General features: G+C 37.5%; 1 protein-coding gene across 2 annotated transcripts in view; it reads right to left on the bottom strand.

The window, feature by feature from the left end:
* Nucleotides 1–726: 726 nt before the first annotated feature.
* Nucleotides 727–11,457, bottom strand: part of LOC111229883 (switch-associated protein 70-like) — a 35,235-nt gene continuing 24,504 nt past the window's right edge. The window contains exons 8-12 of one of the 2 annotated variants that reach the window (XM_022756387.1): nt 11,038–11,145; nt 9,643–9,809; nt 6,546–6,744; nt 5,652–5,748; nt 727–2,400 (exon numbers count right to left, since the gene is read on the bottom strand). In XM_022756387.1, the coding sequence (XP_022612108.1) occupies nt 2,282–2,400; nt 5,652–5,748; nt 6,546–6,744; nt 9,643–9,809; nt 11,038–11,145 (690 nt within the window). In that variant the 3' untranslated portion in view covers nt 727–2,281. The remainder of the gene's footprint in view (nt 2,401–5,651; nt 5,749–6,545; nt 6,745–9,642; nt 9,810–11,037; nt 11,146–11,457) is intronic. The other variant, XM_022756388.1, reaches the window with a different exon arrangement.

The raw sequence follows: 11,457 nt of genomic DNA, 5'->3' as shown, positions 1-11,457 counted from the left end.
CTAAACTATTTTATCAGCAATAGTATCAGAAACTTTAAAACAATACACTGCCTTAATATTAAATCTTGTTTAATTATTAATAGTGTTCAATCCAGGATTTGTTTAACTATTAACACATTAACACTGTTAGTGTGGACATATGTTTGGTGGGTAGTTTTCATATACTTCCTCAGCCTTCCCTGCCTTCCCCAGACCTCAAATTACTGCAAATCCCTGATTCACCAGATATTACAGAGAATGACAATTCAATTATTCATTATTACAATTAGAAGTATAAGAACAGCACATGATGCTATTGTCTGTATCCTGCACAGCCAGACAGGAGACAGTGACTAGCTTTATTTTGGAAAATGGAAGGTCTAGACAGTGAAGTCATGGAAATGAAGTCACTGGTTCACTATTCTGTCCCCAGATGATCCACAGTCAACACATTTACTACAGTTTGACAGTAAGTGTGGCTCCCCATGCCTCTGGTGCTTGTCTTTTGCCATAAGACATACTGTAGTTCTTTGACCTCTTTATGCAGTGATGTGGTGTTTGTGGCACTGCAGCGCCCTCTGGTGAAAATGTCGTTCAGGTAGTTTTATCAGATGGCTAGTGATAATTGAGGTTTTAATGAGATTGCAATGTGAAGCTGACCATTGGAAAAAAAAAATCTTCTGTATTTATTCAGACCTGCAGTGCAGAGTGAGTCTAAGACAAAAAACAGAGAATATAGTAGGCCAGTTATTCAGATATGTTTTATTACAGTCTTATGTTCAGTCTTCAGCTTTTTACATGTATATAAAAACATAAAATAGAAATCACAATGTTCACTCATGACAGTATCAAAGGCACTGGAGGTTACAGTACAACAGCACAATACAAATGTTCGGCAGTTAGCATTCTTGTTTAGAGTGAGGCCTTGGCCAAATGCCCTATTTCTGACAGTGTTTACAAGCAGGAAATGTTTAAGAGCCAGTTAGACAGAGAAATGCACTTTGATGTCAACAATAAACAATTTAGTGAAGAGAATTTTTTTTAAACAATTTGTTAAACATCACTGACTTAACGTCTGACATGTCATTCTCAAGGATGCTGCCTTTATGCAGCGTAACTTTAGTAAGAAAGAAACTAAAAACAAAAACAGAAAACTGTTGTTAAAATATTTACAAAAGCCCTTATATTCCATGTAGAAATTTTAGTAGCTCAAACTTTTTCAAAGATTTGACAGTAGGATCAGGCCTGGTCAAAAGTAGTGCATTTCATAGATACAAATTGACGGTCAGGACAAGGTGGAATAAAATAACAAAATGTAGTTGTGTGCACATTCTTTTCCACTCATGACTTTGAGTTAGCTGTGTCTTAAAACTCAACAGACTTATATTGTTAACCATGGTTATCAGCTATAGCCACTCTTAATAGACTAAAGTACAAACAACTCATGATGTACAAATAGACTGGTAGCTTCAGTGAGCTGGTTGTTAGTGGAAAATTGGTAAACCAATGAAAAATGAAGAGGGCTGTGGCACTGTTTAGTTATTTCCCTGCTCTGTAGCCCAAAATTACTGCAATATACTGTATCTGTGGTGGTTGTTAGGGTTAAACATCAATATCAACTACCCAAATGAACTTGTTTTAAATCCTGTACACCAAAGAGAACTTCCTACCCACTGGAAACTCGCTACCAATCCATACACTTGGTTACAAAAAACTTATCAAAGCTATTGTTCATTTACCATTTTTGTTCCCTCATGAAGTTAGTGAATTTAATCCTGATAATGTGAAAAAGTGAATGCTCTTTTAAAAATGTCTCTGTCATCGTAGACCACCATAGATTTAAAAGTATACCAGTTCTGGGTCACCTCAGTAGCTCAGCTTTGATATGAGGTGGAAACTACCAGCTGAGTCCTTACCGCAGCAGCTTGGGTCAAAATCCGACCCAGGCTCTTTGCTACATGTCATCCGCGCCCTCATCCCCCCTTTCCTGTCTCTCTCTCTGTCAATAAGAAAGTCTAAAAAAAAAAAATCAGGATTCCAGTTCTATATGTGGTGGTTTCTAGTGGGCAACACTAAAGATTCATAAAAGGGGTAAACATAATTGATTACTTAATCCTACCTTAATATGAAATGCCTTGCATTATCCTTGAAAATCTCACACTTGGATTCCACTGAAAATTCACCAGTTACCAGAGACCTCTTTCCAGTCACTACTTAGATTTGTTTTATTACAGATAATATATCCCAGCAGCCCTCTCCTGTCTTCTCTTCTCCTGTTTAAGGTCCAGGTCTTACAGTGGCTCTACTGGGCCTGGGTTGCCTGGTTTTTCATCTCTTGCCATTTCTTCTCCCTCAGACTCAGCTCTGCATCAGAAAAGGCTGCCGGGCCCCAGTTGGTGATCAGCTTCTGTCCCTTCGAACCTGGAGAAAAAATTCAAGAGATTATTTACCTTGGAGGTAGGCATATTTCATTCAGTGTGGACTATGATCTTCATTTTAACCAGCCACTGAGAATATTAGATTCTGAAAGTGTGGATTAACTTTCAAAATTTAACTTCGACTGAGCAGTTTGTTTGCCATTTAAAATAAGTGCTTCAATATTAAACTGTAGGTAATGATGGCAACAGTGAGCCTTGACTAAAGAGCTTGGTGCTAGGGTTGTTTGTGTAACCATCAACAACCGAAAAATAGGATAAATAGCTTTTTAGTGAGAACCAAACAAATGTAGTTAAGATTGGCATGAACCTGGACATCTAAATTAACGATGGATCAGAAGGGCAAAGAAAGGACTTTTAAAATAATGTTAGCTGCAGTTTTAATCAGTAAATTTAATCTTTGAATTGTTAAATTTCTCTCTCGCTCCCATTTTCCAAACTTAACAGTGGAAATGACAGAAATTCTGAGGCTCAGGAGCAATATTTTGATGTTTAAAATAGAAAAGCAAGATCAAAATTAGTTGTATCTGTGAATTAAGGACTGATATTTTCATCATCTGAAATGCACTATAATGTTTAGAAGTGTGACACATAGTAGTAACACTCAAAAATGTCACATTGTACCAGCCCGACCAGGAGTATGCTTCTACATCACTGCAAAAAAGTTGAGTTAAACCAATGGGGGTCAGCAAAACGATTTTTTGCTGCTTTTAAAACATCCTTCTTTTCTTTTTTTTTTTTAAACTAGCTAATCATGGCCCTCCTTGTAACTAGACCATATATTGTTTTGGAGTTGTTTGTGGTTGATTTTAGATGAAATGTCCACACTTAAGTTCAGTGAGTCTTGAGTGCTTTTATTCTATTCTGAGATTTTCATTTTTTTTGGATACATGTCACAAATTCTATTTAATGAGAAATTAGTTTCCCCAATATGTTAATCCGCAGTTCTGTAGTTACTGTGATCCTTCTTAATTAGGCACGAACCTCTTGATCATAAAACCAGATTTAAACATACAAAAGTGAACACTATTATGTGTTATGTTGACAAGTCATTAATTAATGCTTGAATTAACCTTAAGTAGCCTGCTTTGGGGGAGACTGCATAAGATGAAAGTATGAGTCTCATGCTTTTGACTAATGATGTAAATAAGCAGGAGGAAGGCACCATCACATTTATTCATGGTTGGAATGAGTTTGTACCTTTTTAGGGAGAAAATAATTAAGCAGTGCTGCTCTAAAAATCTGACTTTTAATAGTACCACCTTTAGCACTGTGCAAGTAGCAAACAGATACACTAGTATGCTGTTATAATCAATCTATACAATTTAGTAACTTTAATTTTGTCTCAAATAACTAAAATGACAATAGCAGGTGTGTGCCCTGTGTCATGCAACATGGAAATTAGGATGCCATTGATGCAAACGATGTGTCCTCCTACTACTACTACTGGCTGGAAAAGCACCGGTATTGTTGATTTACATATTCTACTTGTGATCTACAAAGCCCATAGATTACACTATCATTAGCAGTGTCCTTATGTCAAACTTACCTAATAAAAAAATGGTAATCTAAAGTTGTAATTGTCTCCCACTTTCACAAATTTGAAAATAGGTTGGTGGTCCCTCCCCTTCTGTTATGTAGCCAACATTCTCTCACCTTTCCCTAGCTGTGACATAATAGGCAAGACTCTGGGGAATATTTCATACATTGCATTCTCTGGCCAGATGAGTATGTATAGTTTCTCTAGGGTTTTTTTTGGATTTCGCCCAGAGTTTCATACTAGTTGGACGTGCCTAGAAAACCTCCAATGCAAGGCACCCAGGAAAAATCCTGATCAGAGGCCAAACCACCTCAACTGGCTCCTTTTTGAGGAGCTTCCTCCAGATGTCTCAGCTTCCTGCCCAATCATCCTTTCCTGGATTAGGAAAATGCAGCTATTGTGTGGGTGCAGTTAATTGACCTTGTTAAGATGGCTGATTGTGGTGGTAAAGCTACTCCTGAATTCCTGTGCTGTATGTAACACATCTATTTAGGGCTGGGTGATATGGAATTTTTTATCCTGATAACAGTTTTGGCCATATCAGTCGATATCAATATTTATCATGATGCCACATCGTTTTTTTCTTTCAGGTTTAAAGGCTGATTTTGGCTCTTGAGTGAAAGTTGAAGAAACCAGACAGTCAACTGGTTTTAAACTGTTCTATTTAGTCAGAACATGACCAAACACTTGCCAAACAGCAGAACATTAAAAACTCTGAGGTACAGACATTCAGAATTTGATAAAATATACCTGATTAAAATCAAACTCTTATTCAGTCCTTTTTACTCAAAGTAAATAGAATTAAGAATTAAGTTCTGTGCTGTGATACATCACACATGTAACATGATCAGACTGCAAAATTAAATAAAAAAAAAATAGAAGATTTGCACAGGGTACAGGCCTGGCGCTCGTCGAGGGTCCTCTAAGACTTGGCCCTGTAATGGAACAGGTTTGTGGTGTTGCCTGTCTTTGATGGAACGTGTCTCCGGCAGTGCGCACTGCACATTGCTCTGTTTTTTTATCAGACTGTAAACGGCCCAAACATCTCCAAAATACTAAAGTTGAGTGGCCTCTCTTGTCGACGATATCTTCGTTCTCCGAGCTGCGTTCTGCTTTTTCTGCGGTGTCGCTCATTTCGCCTTATTTCTTTGCTCCTCTCCAACTTCAAGCCCGTCATCCTCTGCGTGCGTCTGTAAATAATATCACGTGCTGGCCTGTATGTATACCTCTCACCGTGCATCCTAACTTGCACAGTACAGACCTCTATTCGAAATGATTGGCCGGTCATTATTCATTTGTGGGCGTGCTATAAGCATGGAAATTAATTATATCGAACATTTATCTAACATTTTTAATGTTTCTATCGAGGAAAATAATTTTGCGATAATTATTGCTATCATTTTATCGCCCAACCCTACATCTATCCAATAGAAGAACCAGATTCAGGGAGTGTCTGGCTTAAAAACATCAACAACATTAATATTTTAGGTTCTTTTAGGATTATGTTTGCCATAGCCATAAGAGACATTTTTGTTTCCAACCCACAGGAAAGGCAGACTCAACTGGACTGGGCTGGAATACTGGACATGAATAGTCTCAAAAATTGGATTTCAAACAATAAAAATTTTAAGAATTACAAGTTTAACCAAACCTAATTCTAACCTTAATACTGAGTTCTAACCCCAGTGTGGCGTTACCTGGTTGAATGAGCCGTAACAAGCCCTCATGTTCAGCCACCTTGTGCTTCCAGGTCTTTGTGTTGTTGGTTGCATCTTCTAGCTTCTTAATCACGGTCTGGCTCACACACAGCAAGAGAGTCAAAACACACAGCATAGCTATCAAGTGCAAAAAAGGTATGTTTATTTTTTGTCCCTGAGAGCACTTAGGAAACCTTATGTAAGATACTGTGTGGTACTTTTTAGTTCATTATATTAACTTCCCTGCATGGTTTTCCATCATGTATAAATCGCTGCCTCCCATCTAGCAGTCATATAATGACACCATGTGGCCAAGGAAGATACCACTTTCCTCCAAGATTAAGTCTTTTTCAGGAAATGTAGTCAGACTTACCAATTTAGATATAGAGTCATAAATTGCTTTACCTTAATCAGTTAATCAGTATTTAAACAACAGCAGTAATGGGAAATATCTGTGGATACCTGTCATCATTAGAGCTGTATGGTATTCATAAGTAGTCAAATTACCATTACATATAAAAATATCTTAACTACAAACGCAAACATTTTCTTGTGTGTGTCCTGATGTGATAGAGCACAAACTCCTCCCAGCTCACTGCTGATGTTGTGAAACTCAACTGTTGAGTTCTCAAACATCCACAGTGAGCTGGAGGAAATTTTGAGATTTGGTGGTGATAATCTGGGAGTGTACATTTAATTTACAGTGGGCATTTCCTCATCATATATACACAATGAATGTTTGTTGAAATTAATGATAGATTAATGGATAGTGAAAATATTTATGTGCAGCTCCACTCCCAGTTCTTAGCACTCCTGTTCCACTCAGGAGTCTGCAGGTTTCTACATGAGCCATAACATGATTTGATTTACAAAACAATCAGTCACTCAGCTGACCTGGTACTGCTCAAGGGCCCCCTGCCTCTCTTGCTCCAGATGTTCCAGTTGTGTCATTGCAGCATGCAGGGCACTCTCTTTAGCCAGACGTTCCCTCTCCAGCTCCTGTTTCTCAGCCTCTGTCTCTGAGATGGCCCGCTGCTGCCGCAGATGGATCTGCTCCAGCTCTGCTCTCTTCATGGCCTCCTCCTCCAGTAACCTGCACAGACATCAACATGGCTGAGAGGAAAGTACAATTCTTTACACATGTACTATTTACTAGAAGCCAGCTTCTCATTTCCAGTTACATGTTGAGGGATAAAATCATGTAAACTTAGCACCAAGCGTGTAAACATATATTTTTCCTTTACTGAGCAAGATTGACTTTTTTTCAATACTACTTTCTTAGCCACACATTAACTCAGTATTTGAAAACATTCAACTTTGACACATTTAAAATTATATCAATGTCAGACCTAGTGCCAAAATGTCAATAAAATTAAGCAACTAATTTATTAATTTATGATAAACAGGTTGTTGTGACATGGCAGTGTGTCAGCAGGTGGTGCTGTAGTGCTATTATTGATTGTGGTTTCAAGATTATGGCTCCAGTAAATGAAACTACAGATTGCACTAAATAAATGTAATTTATATAAAGATGCTTCTTCAAAAGAGCATGACCCAAATTGTATGTGTGCTTGATTAATGAAGGGGAATAAAGTAAATAAACATTGCATTTGTTTGGTTTGTTACTGCTTAAATCTTAAAAACAAACTTAAAGAAGCAGAATGGCAAAGTTGGCTCAGTTGATGTTATAACATGAATTACCTTCATATCTCTACTGCACATCATCTCTCATAGTCTCTGTGATTAGTGTCCATTGCCTCTTACTTTTGTAAGCACAGGGTCCTTTAAAGTCAGTCCAGTATGATTGTTTGACTATCAGAATGAAAAAAGTTGTGGAAGGTGGCTATATCCATGGACTTCAAACCTGCCTTTAGCTGTAACCTCAAGTATGAAAATCACTTTTCACACCATTTTAAGATTTACATGAAACTTTATTTAATGTGGTAAAGGACTGGATGAGCCTTGTATGGTGGACTGTTTTCATGAAAGCATCCACCAAATGGCCTACATTATCTAAAGGCTGTCTTCTTAACACAGTGGTTTAATTTAAGTACTGCAGTCAGTTCAGTGGTGCTAATGGGCTCACTACTTGTTAGTCAAACGTGAGGTGGAAAGTAAATGTCAGCAGAGAGGAAGGAAGGACAAGGGAGGAAATATGGTGGAGAGAGGGAAGTAGAAGTTGAATGTCTGGCTGCATGTGTGTGTGACTCCATAAAAGAGAGGAGCAGACTGGGCCATGGGGCTGTTTTGACGTGGTTTTATGTTAGAGGATTGTCAGACAGTTTACTAAGCTGTAAATAAAAGTAAAATAAATCATCTCACATCTGAAGTGGAAAACAGACTAGCTGATAAGAGAAGCCTGCAGAGTTAGATATTTATCTAACCTCACTTGAACCCATTACATCTCATATACATACATACATACATACATACATACATACATACATACACATACACACACACACACACACTACACATTATACACACACATATACGGGTGGCAAGAAAAAGTATGTGAACCTTTTGGAATGTCGTGGTTTTCTGAATAAATTTGTCATAAAATCTGATCTGATCTTCATCTAAGTCAAGGGTACTGACAAATATAATGTGTCTAAAATAATAACAAGAAAAAATCTGATCTTTCATGTCTTTATTGAACACACTCATTCAACATTCAACCTGTACCTGTAACAACTGATGCTGGTTTGAAGGCAAAGGGTAGTTACACCAAATATTGATTTGATTTAGATTTTTCTTTTGTTCACTCACTTTGCATTTTGTAAATTGATAAAAAAAAAAAAAATATATATATATATTTGAAAGCGTTCTTAGTTTGCAAAAGTTTTAGGCAGGTGTGAAAAAATGCTGTACAGTACTGTCTGTGTGTGTGTATGTATGTATGTGTATTCATGAACCAACAAACTTGATGATGCAATACATCTAGTAGCTGCAGTTCTTGATCAGCAACAATAGAAGCTGGTTGTTTTTTTTTTTTTGTTTTTTTTTTTGTTTTTTTTTATTCAGCATAGCTCAACAAATGTGATTAATTTCAGTCTGAATATGTTTGTTATTGATGCATAGTTTTAATATTAGCTTGTTGGGTGGTTAAATTGTATAGTTACCTGTTCGTTAGAGAGTTGAATCACAGTGAACCACATACAACAGAAAACTGCTGCTGCACTCATCAGCTGTGTTGGCATTAGAACCAGACTGATAGATGATGATTTTTAAGGCCAATGCCAATTTTGATATTTGTGGGTTTAACAAATCAGATCGGCTCAGATATAAATTTTTTAACATAAACACAACATGAACAAAGATTTTTGAAAAGGATCCCTCACATTTAGTTATAGAGGGGTGACATGGGGAGTAATCAGCTTTCACTGTCATTTACTAAAAATCTCAATGTGCACATGTTCATCGCTTTTGTTTTTCAGATGGTTTAATAATCCCTCTAATGTTACCAGTTCTAACCAGCTGTGATGGTCAGACATTAGTTCATGGGGTTAGCTTTAATTCTGACTTTTGAGACAAACAGTATAATATCTTTGGTGGGAATTAGACGAGTCGTGGATATATTTACCATTGCATTATTTAAGAAGTGTAAGTATAACACTATATGTTACTAGCTCATTAACTGTCTTTCAACATGGAATCAGCCTAGTGGATAATTTAGCAACAGAATGTGCAAGCATGTGTTTTATAGAGGGGTGTCAGCGCTACACTGACAAGGGAGAAAATTTTCATTGATTTGCTACAACTGTAAATAAACATGAAATCAAGTTTGTCAACAAGCTGTCCTATGTCACTGTCTCACGTTTACTGTTGAGTTCACAAGTGGACCTTAGTGTCCTACTGCAACAAAAGGTTTAATCTGTAAAATTACCAGATTGATTTATAGCAACAGTCGTTTTTTTTTCCTGTAGTTGTTGAATATATTTGTGCACAGTCATCAGACCTGAATGATGGCACCTCCTCCTTGCTGACTGACCTTGCCTGCAGTTTACGGACGGCCTCCTCATCCTGTCTGGCGCGCTTCTCGTCATCCAGAGCGTCCTCCAGTTGACGGTACATGTCCTCCAGCTCGCGGACCCTCTGCAGGTACTGCTCCAGCTCAGTGGACTTCTGGGCCACCTGCTCCTCCATCTGCTGGCGTACCTGTTGAACAAGGAAACATGAAAGAATTCCTGAGCAGTTTTATGTAACAGGTGGTTGTACAGGAATACATCAGCTGTTTGAGGACTTACAAAGGCTCACCCTTTAATTTCAGTCCTATGTTGTTTACATCCACTGTCACAAGAGCATAGAGCACTAGAACGTTAAGTACACACATATAAAAAAGGTGTACTTGCCTGTGATGATCAGTTGATAAACTTTATCAATAATTTTAATAATAGGTTCATCAGTTCGGTTATGCATCAAACACTGGTTCATTTCAACTTTTAATAGGGAGGATTTGTTGCTTTTGTTTATTTTATTTCACTGTAAATTTTATCTTTCTTACTGTGGGTTGGTAAAACAATCACTGAATGTTGACTCGTCCTCCGACAAATTTTAATGGGTATTTTTAATGTTTTCTGACTTTGTATAGACCAAATAATTAGATAATTGTAAAAAATAATTAGTAAATTAATCACTAATGAAAATAAGTGCTTGTTGCAGCTCTATGGTGACTGATTTAAGGATGGTGTGTTTGTGTTAAAAAATGTAAGGTATTGAGGTGAGGTTATACAGTGTTTAACACTGTCAGAGTTGGATTTAGTGTCTGTATATGTGCATTGTATACATTTGTTGGAGCCTGGCTGCATTGTATTTCAATCATTTTAGTCATAATAGAAATAAACTCAAGTTGTCTCTTAATTCTTAATAAGTCAGTGATGGTTGATAATCATCTGCCGCACAACATCCACGCTGTGCACTGAGCATGTCGCGATGTTATCACCAGAGACAGTGAAGCACAGTATAGGTGCTTTTTAGGTGGTTGCCTCTACAAAACGTACCTTATAGTAACAGCTACACGTTTGCATTTAGAATCAAACAACAAACTGTCAGTATTAATTGAGCTACACAGAGTCAGTCTTCGCACATATTAATGTTAAATGTGTATTAATATTGATGTGTAGTGTGGACGTCAACACAACTTTAAATGACTCGTTTCAGTTTCAACTTTAAATGACATTCACCATGAGCTGTTGTGACTCTTCAGGAATGAATCTATTGAGTTGTTCTTCTGAGTGTTAATTTTTCATTTCAGTCAGTCTGACACTTGTAGATAATGTTAAATTAACTCAGTCTACCGACCAAAAGAAAACACTACACCAAACAGTTGCTCTTGCTCCACCACTTGCTCTGGTGTGGTGACTCAGTGGACGCTGGGACCATGTACCATTTTCTCTCTCTCCAGGTCCATCCTGTAGCGGTCCTGGAGTTCAGTTTGTGTCTGAAGACGCCTTTTTTCTTCCTCTGCTGCATTAGCTGCTGCCTCTTCCAGAGCCTGGCCAAAAGAAAAACAGATGGCAGTTAAAAAAAATATAAAAGCACCTTTAGAAACACCTTCTCTGTTTTCAGGAGGACAATTTTCACCCTTAAATTAAGGTGAAATACATGTTCAACAGAAGATTTAAAAAAAAAAAAAAACACCTCAATCTGATGCTACAGGCAGTTTTACTGACAACACAACCTGATCAGGGGAAACTGTGGTTATTTCAGTTATTTCTGAAGAGGCAAGCTGTGCGCTAAATAAACAGAGGCCATTGGCTGCAGATAAGAAAGCTGCGAAAAGGAATTGAGCACAGATGTATGTAGT

Source organism: Seriola dumerili, unplaced genomic scaffold, assembly GCF_002260705.1.
Source record: "Seriola dumerili isolate Sdu_G_001 unplaced genomic scaffold, Sdu_1.0 BDQW01000242.1, whole genome shotgun sequence".
NCBI classification, from domain to species: domain Eukaryota; kingdom Metazoa; phylum Chordata; class Actinopteri; order Carangiformes; family Carangidae; genus Seriola; species Seriola dumerili.
Note: the sequence above shows the minus strand (reverse complement) of the source record. Positions and strands in the feature narration are given on the sequence as shown.